At 54.4% G+C, this 13,311-nt stretch overlaps 1 protein-coding gene across 1 annotated transcript; it reads right to left on the bottom strand.

Annotated features, from left to right (window-relative positions):
• Positions 1–1,208: 1,208 nt before the first annotated feature.
• Positions 1,209–13,098, bottom strand: CTSA (cathepsin A). The gene is made up of 15 exons (XM_083507562.1): positions 13,023–13,098; positions 12,729–12,922; positions 11,903–12,017; positions 9,763–9,813; positions 9,271–9,357; positions 9,030–9,185; positions 7,709–7,800; positions 7,176–7,260; positions 6,931–7,022; positions 6,592–6,670; positions 5,604–5,752; positions 5,403–5,478; positions 5,136–5,225; positions 2,212–2,316; positions 1,209–1,779 (listed from the first exon to the last, which is right to left on the bottom strand). The coding sequence occupies exons 2-15, from the start codon at positions 12,920–12,922 to the stop codon at positions 1,696–1,698; spliced, it is 1,455 nt and encodes a 484-aa protein (XP_083363688.1). The 5' UTR covers positions 13,023–13,098; the 3' UTR covers positions 1,209–1,695.
• Between the last annotated feature and the right edge of the window lie 213 nt (positions 13,099–13,311).

The raw sequence follows: 13,311 nt of genomic DNA on the forward strand, positions 1-13,311 counted from the left end.
TGCATCGTTATGGCTTGCTTGCAGAAACGGGTGATTTCTGCAAATGTAATGTCACTCGCTTACCAATGGATTCAAGTTACAAGAAATGAGATTCTGGCTAAACATCAGGAGGAACTTTCTGACGGCAGGAGCTGTTCAACAGTGGACCAGCCTCTCTGGGAAGGAGGTAGTCTCTCCTTCACTGGGGGGCTTTAAAAAGAGGCAGGGGGGGCCGTCAGGGCTTCTTTAGCAGAGTTCCCCATGTTGCAGGGGGGCTGGATTAGATGAACTTTAGGAGTCCCCGAAGTCTAGAGTTCTAGGATTCTATTGCACAATTAGTAGGTTAAATAGCAGTGGCGGCCCCAACAATCTAGAGACTCACTTCCTTCTTTATGCCTTAGGCATCTAGCGAAAGACTTTTGATGTGTGACTAAAAAATGAAGCTGTTTCGTTTCTGAGCTTCAACATTTGGTGAATGACCCGAAAATGTGTTGAGATGACAAAGCAGATTCACCGCATTGGATTCAGGATGCCAGGCATTTTCCAGGGCCTGTGGACAGGTGAGATTGGGAGACACAGGTAGCTGGTGCGAATGCTTCGCCCCCCACCAGGTAAAAGACACACCTGCAGCCACCTCTGCCGAGATGCATGCTTGAGCATGTCCGCCCCACCCAAGGCAGCTCTTGGACGGCAGAGTTCGGGAGCCAGAGCTCAGGGAAAATGGGCCCAACCTGCCCCCGCTACAAAAGCCATCCCATAATGAGCCTCGGCTGAGTCATCACCTCCTCCAGCATCTAGAAATGGCCAAGGAGCAAGAGGGGAAGGAAGAGAAAGCACGTGATTGCGCTTCCTCCTGTTGCGTTTTCGACTGAGGCCATTTAAAACCAGCATTGCCACAGAGGCCTGTAGGAAACCCACAAAGCAGGATCCGGCCGCAAGAGAAATCTCCCTTCCTTTGGTTTTGAGCAAGCGCTATTCGGAAGAATTGCTGGCTGAAGCTGTGGGGAAGGGGGTTGGCTATCATTGCTGGCAGCCGTCAATCACTCCCTCCCCTCCCAGGATCTGCCATTTGGGGCAGGGAAGAGAAGGGCGGGCAGGGTCATCTAGCCCCCATCCCTCCTCTCAAAACGCAGAGGATAGCAAGAGGGGGAGGAAAGAGGGAGAGAAGCTGCAGAGCCAGGCGAGCACCCCCCCCCCAGGTGCCTCCAGAGACAGACACAAAACTCCAGTCCCCTTAGAAAAATAAGTTTTAATCGTGGGCCCTGGCCCAGAGACGCGGGTGCAGCCCAGGAGTGGCTTTTCTTTCACCAGTGATTCGGATCCCTTCGTCAAGACTGACCGAGAACTAAGGCTGAGAGAGGTGGTCCCGTTAGGGGTGCAAGGGGGGAGAGGGAGGCAGGTCTCACCCTGCTCCCCAAAGGCAGTGCAAAAACCCCACAGGCAGTGCTGGGGAGGGAGGGGAGGGCTGCCCCAGGAGGAGAGGAGGAAGAGGGGGTCCGGCGGACCCCACCCCAACCCCCAGGGGCAGCCTGGAAGCCCAGGAGAGCGGCCGGAAGGCGGAGGGTCGGGAGAGTCCTTGTGCCTCCCCAGCGCCTGGCAACGGGGGGGGCAAGCGGCCCTGCGGGAGGTCCCAGCTGCCACCTTGGCACAGGGGGTGCGGGCGCACGGAGGACGCAGTTCCCCTCGGAGGCGGAAGAGGGCGCCACGAGGCGAGGGCTAGAAGGGCTGCCCTGTGATGAAGCGCTGGAACATGTTGAAGGCGGGTCTTGGGCGGTCCGAAGGCACCATGTGACCTGCTCCCTGTGGGTCGGAGATCGGAGAACATGGCAGGGTTATAAATAATAATAATAACAATAAATTTTTTATTTATACCCCACCTCCCCAGCCAAGACCAGGCTCAGGGCAGCTAACACCCAATATAAAAACAATTGATTGAAATTCAGCTTTAAAAAACAAGATTAACATTAAAATATTAAAATGCAGCCTCGTTTCAGTGGAAACTCAATCAAAAACTTTTGGGGATGAAAACGTCAAGTCTTCACCAAGGCTAACTATCCAGACTGGTCCTACATGAGCCAGAAAAAAGCCAGGGAAGTTCCCAAATAAGGAGTTCCATCACAAAAGGAGAAAGGAAAAAGGAAAGAGGGGGTTAGGGGTGGCCAAAGGGTTTCCAGGGGGCAGAAATGATGCCCTGGCCGGGAGTCCAGCCACAGACACACCTGGACCACTTACCTTGACGGTGAGGAAGGAGATGTTGGTGTACTCCTTCACGAAGCCGCCAATCTGGTCCTGCCCGTTCTCATCCGTGTAGATCCAGGGCCGCCGGGCCACTTGCACCTGCCAAGCAGAGACCCTGTTCTTAGAACCAGAAGGGACCCCCAGGGACATCTAGTCCAACCCCCTGCAAGGCAGGAATCGCAGCTCAGGAATCCCTGGCGGATGCCCACCCAACCTCTGCTTTAATAATAATAAATATTTTTTTATTTATACCCTGTCCTTCCCGGTTCAGAAAACCGGGCTCAGGGCGGCTAACAACAAAGTTAAAACACTTAATCGATGCAACAAAAAACAGCATAAAATACCATATAAAACGTGAACAACAATAAATTCAGAATTAAAAATCAATTTATGGGGAAAATCCATCCAATAAACATTAGATGATCCCCAGGGCTAGCTGGCTAAATTAGTCCTATTTGGGCCAATGAGGAGACCAGGGGAGAATTAGCTGCGGGATCCCAGAGCGGGGAATCTTCAGAAAAAGGGGAGAGGGAGGGAAGGAAGGGGAATAAAAAATCAGGCTGAATTCAAATCAAAGGCCAGGTGGAATAGCTCTGTCTTACAGGCCCTGTGGAAGGAAGTTAAATCCTAAAGGGCCCTGGTCTCCTGGGACAGAGCATTCCACCAGGTCGGAGCCATCACTGAAAAGGCCCTGGCCCTGGGGGAGGATAGTCTGACTTCCTTAGGGCCCGGGACCTCTCAACTATGGTTATTCATGGACCTTAAAATCCTCCAGTGAAGGAGAGTCCTCAGACCACCATACTGCCTTAGGCAAAAAACTGGCTGGGGGTTAAGAGTGGTTCTTGCCAGCTTCTTGGTGGTGCTGAGGTTAAATTACAACCAGCCGGCTTCCTCAAAACATGCAGGGAGGGGCTCAGCATTTCGTGGCTCACTTCTCCCATGTGGGAAAGCAGAACCGAAAGAGAAAACGTGGAACAGAAAGCAAGTGCAAAGCCTCTCGCCCCTCCGTCCCTGGAAACAGACTGGGCTAGAGCAACATCTGAATGTTTGGGTGAACAGGAGGAAAGAGGAACGAAGTGTTCCCCCCCCAAAAAATATGGGAGCTGGCAGCCCCCAGCTTTCCAAGTTCTTCCATTCCTGGTTTCCCAATTAGGGTCTGTAAGAACCTGAGAAGAGCCTGCCGGATCAGACCGCTGGGGCCCCACCCAGTCCAGCACCCTGTCCTCGCTGTGGGACATGGGTGCCAACTATAGGGGGCCCTGGGGCCCAGGCACCCACAGTGCAAGGTGGGAGTCACGTTGGAGGTCTTGCGAGGCTCGGAGACCACGTCCCAGGCCCTGTCAGGCACCGTGAAGCCATGACGTCACATTAAGGCGCAGGTGGTGCCATTGGGTACCCAAACCTGGGGCCCAAGTTGGTGTCCCTGCTGTGGGAAACCAGCAAAATCAGGATCCCAGCACAAGAGCCCCTCTTCCCTCCTGTGGTTTCCAGGATCTGCCTGGAGGCGGTCGGAGGATGGATGGCGGCTAATGGATTGAGGCTGAATCCTGACAAGACAGAAGTACTGTTTTGTGGGGACAGGAGGTGGGCAGGTGTGGAGGACTCCCTGGTCCTGAATGGGGTAACTCATAGAATCATAGAATCATAGAGTTGGAAGAGACCACAAGGGCCATCAAATCCAACCCCCTGCCAAGCAGGAAACACCATCAGAGCACTCCTGACAGGAGTGTCCCTGAAGGACAAGGTGCGGAGCCTGGGAGTCATTTTGGACTCACAGCTGTCCATGGAGGAACAGGTTAAATCCGTGTCCAGGGCAGCTGTGTACCATCTCTATCTGGTACGCAGGCTGAGACCCTCCCTGCCTGCGGACTGTCTCGCCAGAGTGGTGCATGCTCTAGTTATCTCCCACTTGGACTATTGCAATGCGCTCTACGTGGGGCTACCTTTGAAGGTGACCCAGAAACTGCAATTAATCCAGAACGCAGCAGCTAGATGGGTGACTGGGAGCAGCCGCCGAGACCACAACACCGGTCCTGAGAGATCTGCATTGGCTCCCAGGATGTTTCTGAGCAGAATTCAAAGTGTTGGTGCTGACCTATAAAGCCCTAAACAGCCTCGGTCCAGTAGACCTGAAGGAGCATCTCCACCCCCATCGTTCTGCCCAGACACTGAGATCCAGCACCAAGGGCCTTCTGGTGGTTCCCTCCCTGCGAGAAGCCAAGTTACAGGGAACCAGGCAGAGGGCCTTCTCGGTGGTGGTGCCTGCCCTGTGGAATGCCCTCCCTTCAGCTATCAAGGAAATAAGCAGCTATCTTATCTTTGAAAGACATCTGAAGGCAGCCCTGTTTAGGGAAGTTTTTAATATTTAATGCTGTATTGTTTTTAACACTCGATTGGGAGCCACCCAGAGTGGCTGGGAAAACTCAGCCAGATGGGCAGAGTATAAATAATAAATTATTATTATTATTCAGATATCTAATCCTTGTTTAAAGCCGTCCAGGTTGGTGTCCTGTGGCGGTGAGTTCCAGAGTGTGACAAGGCACTGTGGGAAGGACATTGTGGTTCATTGCAGAAGCGGCTGAGGCATTTCCCAGGAGGCACACACCTGACTCAGCCTCAGTCCGACCCAGTCTCGAGGGAGCAGTGGCCAGACGTCACCCCCGCCCCCCACCTCCAGAAGGACAAGGAGTTCACACCAAGGGAACTCCAGCCCTGCAAACTGGCTCCCTCCTTTCCAAAGGCTCTGGAGGCCTAGTTTCCAGCAGCAGAACCTGCAGGTGGAAGAAGCGCCCCAGGACCTTCTGATCTTCTTCTGTCCTTCAGCAGCCCTGGAGGGAAGGGGTCCCGCTGAAAGGCGCAGGGGCCCGTGGGGGGCGCCCTTCTCCAAGCAGCCCCCCACGGCTCCTGGCTCAACCCACCTTCTGGCGCAAGGAGTCCACGAACCACTCGTCCCCCAGGAAGTTGCAGGCCATGTCTACGTCGCCGTTGTAGATCAGGATGCGGTATTTCTGAGGGCGGGAGGGCCAGTCTGGAGTTAGTGGAGCCCACTGGTGCTCTCTGGGGCAGCCCACCCATGTCTCCCCCGCCCCCAGGTCCTGAGGAGGGGTCCAAGGGCCTAGCAGTCCAACCCCCTGCAATGGAGAAACCCCACAGGGGGCTCCCTCCCTCCACCTCCACCGACTCACCATGGTGCCAAGCAGTTTCAGGTACTGGTCGTTCATCGTCATGTAGATGCGCTTGTAACCCCGGCTGACGGGGAAGCTGGAAGGGGGGGGCAAGGAGCGTTAGGAGGGGTGGGGTGAAGCTGCGCAGTCCCAGGCCAGGTCAAGGCCTCCTCCCCTCCAGAGGCCACCTTTGTGCCGTCCCCCACACCTGTCCTCTCTCACCTGCACATCTGCCATTCCGGGGCATTGTCCTTAACGTGCAAGGCCTTGCGCACCTGGGGGTCGTTCATGTAGGTGGTGGGGGACGAGGTGTTGATGCAGGGGGGGTCCAGGCGAGCCTTGTTACTTGCGACCGGCAAGGTGAGTAGGAACTGGGGCAGAGGGGGGGGCGAACACATTTCAAAGTAAGTATGCTGAAGGTGTCAGCAGCTGCTCTGGTTGCTAGAAGCAGCCCTTTGACCCTCCCCACCAAGACAGCACAAGTCTTTCCATGCCCAGGTTTGCTAGGCCACTGGAGGAAGCGATGGCTGAGGGAGGGGGGTGATTTCGTGGTGGTAACGGATACAGGTGTCCTCTCACAAGCCCCCCCCCCCCCAGTTCTCTCTCTTCCGGGTCTGCCCAACTGGAAAGCATTGGGCTGGGCCTGTTGCCCCCTCTGCCTCTACAATAGTAATAATAATAAATTTTATTTATCCCCCGCCCTCCCCAACCCAGACCGGGCTCAGGGCAGCTAACATCAAATATAAAAACAACTGATTAGAATACAGCTTAAAAAACAAGATTAAAATACAACATTAAAACATTAAAATGCAGCCTCATTTCAGTGGAACGCAATCAAAAACTTTTTGGGGGATGAAAATGTCAAGTCTTCACCAAGGCCAACTATCCAGACTGGTCCTACGTGGGCCAGAAAAAAACCAGGGAAGTCCCCAAATAGGAGTTCCATCACAGAAGGAGAAAGGAGAAAGGAAAGAGGGGAAGGGGATCAAGTTGATTCCAAGCCAAAGTCCAGGTGGAACAACTCTTTCTTACAGGCCCTGTGGAAAGAAATCAGATCCTGCAGGGCCCTGGTCTCATGGACAGAGCATTCCACCAGCCGGGGCCAGTGCTGAAAAGGCCCTGGCTCTCGTTGAGGCGAAAAAGCCTGATGCCAAGCAGAACTGGAGACAGAATTGGGCCCCCCCCAACCTCTATAGAGAGCTGCTCTCACCTCCCTCCAAGAGGAACGAAGCGGCTGCCGAATGAAGTTGTTGCCCAGGTCGTAGCTGACCAGCATCCCATCATTGTACCTGGAAGCCAAAGAAGGGTCCCGCTTAGTCTCACCTCACTGGAGAGCCAGAAGGGTTCCCAAGGGTCATCTAGCCCAACCCGCTGCCACACAGGGACCACAGCTGAAGAATCCCAGAGCTTCAGCTCTTGCCTGACGTTCCGGCACCTCCTGCCACTCTCACCCACCCAGGGCAGGGCAGCGGGCGCTGGAGTTGGGCATGGCTTATAAGGCAGTCTCTGCATCTCACTGGGGAGCGAACCTGCCAGCAGCCAAGCCTACCTGTAGCTTCCAGGCACTCCGCCAGCACAAGGAGCATACAGGTTGTAGATGTTGAGGCCGGACTCGTCCACAATACGGATCACCTCCGCCATCTGCAACGAGACACAGGGAAATGCAAGGATCCAGCCAGGAGGAAATGGAGAGAGAGAAAGAGAGGGCCCAGCCCCACTCCTCTGCCCAGGCAGTGCCCCACAAGTGGGTTCGGGGGCAGGGAGAGATGCCCTGGCCAGCTGCCCTCCACTCACCCCAAGAGTACAGTTCAGGTTCTTGTTGTCGTGGAAGTTGCACTTCCCGCCAGAGCAGCACGAGGCCTGCAAGTCCGACCAGAGCCTGCAGGGAGAGGCAGAACCAGTGTCACACCAAAGCCCTGGGCTTTGCCACGCCCCCCCCCCCAGCCAAAGCAGACCCCCGTTTCTCCCCTTCCACTCCCTCCCCACTGCCCATCTTCTCCATCAAAGAACTTAATTCTATCAATTTTTCACAATGCAGAAACATAAACTGTTGTCCTTCCGGCATCACATATTTGCACCGCGCATTCGCCATGACTAAAATGTTCCAAGTGTGCTCTTATCTCTGCATTTAGGAACTTAATTGCTGAGCTAGACTTTCTGAAGATCTGTTTGTGCAGCAGACAATGGGAAATCGCTTCCACGTTCCCCGATGTAAGAAACACGAGGGAAGTTCCTTTTGCAAGCAAGTCTTTCTGATAAGGCCCAATCGAACCGTAATTCAGACTGCCCTCTTCTGCAGCCCCCACCCCAAGCCAGCAGATTCTCACCTGCTCCCCAAGAGGCCGTGGTAGTAGGCGAAGTAAACCAGGGAGTTGTCGTTGGTCTCGTAGGAGGAGAGCCCGTTGCCCACTGCGATTCCCTGGAAAACACAGCCCCATCAGCGAGGAAGCCCCCTTGGCACCCGAGCGAGAAGGGGCTGCCGTCACAAAGTGTGGCATGTTTCTCTTACATTTGGAAAGCTGAGCTCTCCTTTACTCTCATGCTGTGGAAAATGTGTTGATGTATATTCACCAACAGAGAGCTTATAGTGCTAAAACCACAGAATCATAGCGCTGGAAGGGAGCCGAGGGTCATCTAGTCCAACCCCCTGGAAAATGCCCCCCCCAACTCTGTTTATGACCCTCCAGGGCAGGAGAGTCCACTGTCTTCCCAGGGAGTCCGTTCCACTGCCCAACAACTCTTCCCATCATTAAGTTCTTCAGAAAGCAGGAGAAAACAAGCTTGCTCCCTGGGCTGTTGTGAAAGGAGCCACAAGGTCTTAGGAAGACGTGAGTGAAGTAATTTCCGCTGAGTTTCTGGCCCTGACGCTTCTTCCTCTGAGCCTGGGATCACCCTTCTTGCTTGCCCAACCAGGCTGTTGCTTAGTTACCTGATGGCAACTCTGCCTTCTTTGTGACTTAATTTCCACAGGCGTGTCAAGGTGAGAAAATGCCTCTGCAATTTACAGGCCTGCCGCCTCCACTTTTTGTGGCTTCCCCAGCGGCTCCTGAGGCTCTGACCCAGCAAAAGCTGCCTTAAACATCACAACCGTTGCCACGAACTGAACCGCCCAGAGATTCCACTGGGTGCCCTCAAATCCCAGCGGTCTGAGAGTCAAACCTTTGTGTGCTTCTCTCCGCCCTCGTCCCCAAAGCTAAAGCAGCTTCTAGAATCAAAATCACGTGACTGTAGGGTTGGAAGGGACCCCCCAAGGTCATCCAGCCCAACCCCCCTGTGATGCAGGGGTCTCAGCTCAAGCATCCCTGACAGATGGCCCTCCAAGCTCTGCTTAAAAACCTCCGAGGAAGGCGAGGCGCCACATTCCGAGGGAGTCCGTTCTCGTTCCTCTGGAAGGAGCTGCCAGCTGAGACTGGTTCCTCCGGAGCTCCTGGGACAGATGAAGCAGGTGGCCTTTGAGGAGCCTCTGCACGCGGCTGCCACCCACGACTCTTTCGAGCGCAGGCTCAGCGCCAGGATCTTGAAATCCTCCAGAGCAGGTGAGTGGCAGCCGCCTCCTTTGTCAGGCAGAGGATGCAGAGGCCCCGATCCCCAGCCCAGCCCTTGGTCCTCCTCGTCCTCCTCCCTCTAGAGAACCCCGCAGACACACACCTTCAAGTTGAGGCTGGGGTCCTGCATGACCCACTGCGCCAGCGTGGGGATGTAGATCCCGCCGTAGCTCTCCCCGGTGAGGAAGAGGTCCTTGCTGCTGTATTCCGGGTAGAGGCGCAAGAACTCCTTCAAGGCCAGGTAGTTCACGCGAGCCACCTGCCGGGGGGAGGGGCAAAGTGAGCACACGGCAGGTAAGGGAACGGAAGCCCCCAGGGCCCCCCTCCCAGTCCACCATACACACCTCGGTGTCGTTGGTCTGGTAGTCTTGGCTATCGGAGTAGGAGTAGCCCACCCCAACGGGGGACTCCAAGTACAGGATGTGGGCCAGCTGAAAGAGACGGGGACAGCAAGTCACTTTTCACCCACCAGGGGGCGACATACACCTGGTGCCCTCAAGCGCTTGGCTTCATTCATTTCACTGCACCTTTTTCCTCCCAGGAGCTCAAGGCAGCGTCCAGGATTCTCCCCTCCTCTTTTTATTCCCACATCCACCCTGTGAGGCAGCACTGACTGGTCACAGCCAATGGGCTGCATGTGGCCAAGTGGGGATTCGAACCCTGGTCTGCCAGGTCCTGTTCCGACACTCCAGCCACCACGCCAGACTGGCTCTCCAGCTGTCCAGAGACAGGCAACGGGGTCCTTTGCTGCCGCTGCCCTTTCAGAAAGAGCCAGGAATTCTATTTTGATTCCCAGCAAGCATTTCTTGACGGCTGGGGGAGGAAGGAGGCCTCACCTTGTTCCAGGCATAGTTGTTGTATCCCAGAGTGGATCCATCAGGCTGAATCTGCCAAGGGAGGGAGAAGGGGCTGTTATTGCGACACAAGGCAATGGGATTCCCTCTCCGGTGACCCAAATCGCAGCAGATCCTTATTTCAAGGCTCTGGGCAGAACAGGCCTGGGCAAATCAGCCGGCCTCACGGTGAGAAAGTTCACACATTCAGGTTTCGAATCTGAGTCACCTCATGGTGCATCATCCCAATTAACTTCCAATTCAGATTATTTATTTTGCAACGGGAGCTGACAGGCCATTATTTGGGATGAGTGATACTGGAAAACAATTGCACTTCCAGGCTCTCAAGAGATTATCCTCCTCGTCACAAGCCGAGCGCAGGCGGGTGGCTGATCTCATAAACGCTGATTGAGTTCTCGTCACCCACGGCTGGCGTGCACCTTCCCACCCCGAAAGCGCCACAGCTTGGAGAACAAGGAACCGCTAGGCCAGGTGTGGCATCAACCTCAAAGACGCAGCCATGGCCACAAACCTGGACAGCTTTACAAGAGGATCAGCCAATTTCTTAAGAGGCAAATAAGGCTAGCAATAGCTGCTAGTCAGGATAGCTATACGGAATCTCCCCTGTGCGTTTCAAAGGAGCCTGCCTTGGATCGGGACCGTTTAAACACATTTATTACCCCACTCTGTGGAATTCGATCCGTTATATTTTAGCTGTACAATCACTAAAACATTCAGGAACCAAACTGCTTTTTCGGTGCGGCCCGAGCAGGAGCAGTCACCATTCAGAGAAAGAGGTTGGAATAGGCCAATATTTGGGTGGAATGTCTCTGGATCAAGCGAATTTTCTGTTTTCGGTTCTCAGAGTTCTTAGCCCGGCTCAAGACTGTCATCTGAACTAGCCGGATGTTTAGCTGAGAATCACAAGTCAGTCCGCCATTTGAAAAACGAGACTTTAGAGCCGCCTTGGTCCCAAATGGCAACTAGACATTCCATCGGGACGACAGCAACCTTGGTTTAAGGAGCCATTTGGGGCCACCTTATATATATATATATATATATATGCAGGTTTTGGTGTCTTCGGGTGTCTTCCCGTGTAAGAGTTGGGGTGTCTAGGCGACGTTTCGACGAGGTCTCACTCGTCATCTTCAGGCTGGTGCTTTCGGCTTCTTGTTACTGGAACAGAGCAGGATCTCAGTGTTTGAGTTCCTATAAATACTGTTGAGGGGGTGTGGTGTATAGCCTCCAACGTTGGAGGCTATACACCACACCCCCTCAACAGTATTTATAGGAACTCAAACACTGAGATCCTGCTCTGTTCCAGTAACAAGAAGCCGAAAGCACCAGCCTGAAGATGACGAGTGAGACCTCGTCGAAACGTCGCCTAGACACCCCAACTCTTACACGGGAAGACACCCGAAGACACCAAAACCTGCATTCCTGTACCCGTGAAAATCTACGAAAGCATATATATATATATATATATATATATATATATATATATATATATATATATATCTGAACTTCTAACTCTGGTCAGGAGCAGCAGGCCTCTGCAAACCAGGCGCTGGAGGCTGTGTTGCACTGTGGCCCTGCTTGCGGGCTTCTCAGGGGGGCCCGGTTGGCCTCTGGGAAATCAGGATGCTGGGCTCCGGGGTCCCTTTGGCCGGATCCCACGGAACTCTTCTAAATTATTGCTATTGAGAAAAGATGTTAATCGACCAAGTAAATTTTATCTGAAAATAGTTTTGGAAAACTGCTACAATGATTTATACGGAAACTCAGCCAGGGGGCCTTGAGGAAGGCACCCAACAGTGTTAACAAAAGTGGAATTATTACAGTTAGGATGTTTTCTTTCTATTTGTTTGTTATAAATATGGATAGCGAATAAAAATTTTTTAAAATAAATTATTGCCATCGACTGTATCAAATCCATATGCTGCTGCTCCCCCCCCCCCCCCAGGAACTCAAGGCAGCAATCACATCTCCAAAAGCAATTGCAACAGAAATGCAGATTTCCATGCCTGGCTCTCTCCCGCCTTGGCACAGCAAATGCCCAGAGCTTCCCCACTTGCTCCAGGGGAAAGGGATCTCCTGGCCCACCAGATCCCGCCCCCCCCCTCCATCAGTCCCGGATACTGACCGTGAAGGGCCCATGCTCGGTCAGGAGGCCGGCGATGGAGCTGCAGCCGGGCCCGCCATTCAGCCACAGCACCAGGGGCTTGTCTGCGTCGCCTTTGCCCTGCGCCTCCACGAACCTGCAAGGGAGGCGGAAGGAGGTGAGCAGCCCCACCCAGAGCTGTCAAGCTCCCCTTTTTTGGTGGGAAATCCCCTTAGTCCAGCGCTGTTTCTCGCTGCTTCCCAGATTGTTAGATACAGTGGGACCTCGGGTTAAGTACTTAACTCATTCCGGAGGTCTGTTCTTAACCTGAAACTGTTCTTAACCTGAAGCACCACTTTACTAATGGGGCCTCCTGCTGCCGCTGTGCCCCCGGAGCACAATTTCTGTTCTCATCCTGAAGCAAAGTTCTGAACCTGAAGCACTATTTCTGGGCTAGCGGTGTCTGTAACCTGAAGTGTCTGTAACCCGAGGTACCACTGTATCCCATAGACTGTCCCTGGGACAGGTGAGGCTGCTGATCCCTTAATTTCGAGGCTGCTGATCCCTTAACTTCGAAGCTGCTGATCCCTTATTTTTGAGGCTGCGGATCCCTTAATTTCGAGGCTGCTGATCCCTTATTTTTGCGGCTGCAGATCCCTTATTTTTGAGGCTGCTGATCCCTTAATTTCGAGTCTGCAGATCCCTTATTTTGGAGGCTGCGGATCCCTTAATTTCGAGGCTGCAGATCCCTTCTTTTTGCGGCTGCGGATCCTTCCTTTTCCAATCTGAAAGCTGACAGCTCTGGCCCCGCGGGACCCGGGTGCAAGCCCCCCTGGAGCTGCAACCCCCTCCCCTCCGCCCCACCTACCAGTAGTGCAGGTGCTTGTCGCTCTCGGCGTCCAGGTAGCCCGAGTAGTGCTTGAAGGCGGGCTGCTTGGCCAGCCCCGGCAGGTAGGTCACCTCGTGCCCGGCGGGCGCCGCTTGGCCAGCGCCGCCGAGGAGAAGCAGCAGCAGCAGCATCAGCGGAGAGGCAGCAGCAGCAGCAGCGCGGAGAGGCGGCATCTGCGAGGAGAGAGAGAGATCAGAGCCTGCAAGCGGGACCCCTCGAGGGCATCCAGCCGGACCCGCCCGCCCCGCTTCCCTCCCTCCCTCCTTGGCTTGCCTTGGCTCGACTGGGGCCGCGCGCGCGTGACCCGCGCTCATATGGCCCGGGCGGGTCACCTGACGACACGGAAGAGAGGGGCGGGGCCCAGGGACGGGCGGCCAATCGGAGACACGCAGCGCCCCCTCCCTCCCCCGCCGTCGCGGGGCCGTATTGACCGTACGCGACGCGCCCTCGCTACCGTAATCTCCTGCGCGGAGCGGCGCGCGGCAGAAACAGAAAGAAGAAGAAGAAGAAGGTGGTTTATTATTTACAAAATTATTATTATTATTATTAGCTACATCGCCGA

The sequence above is a fragment of the Podarcis liolepis genome (assembly GCF_965112155.1).
Source record: "Podarcis liolepis genome assembly, chromosome: 6".
In the NCBI taxonomy this organism is placed as follows: Eukaryota; Metazoa; Chordata; class Lepidosauria; order Squamata; family Lacertidae; genus Podarcis; species Podarcis liolepis.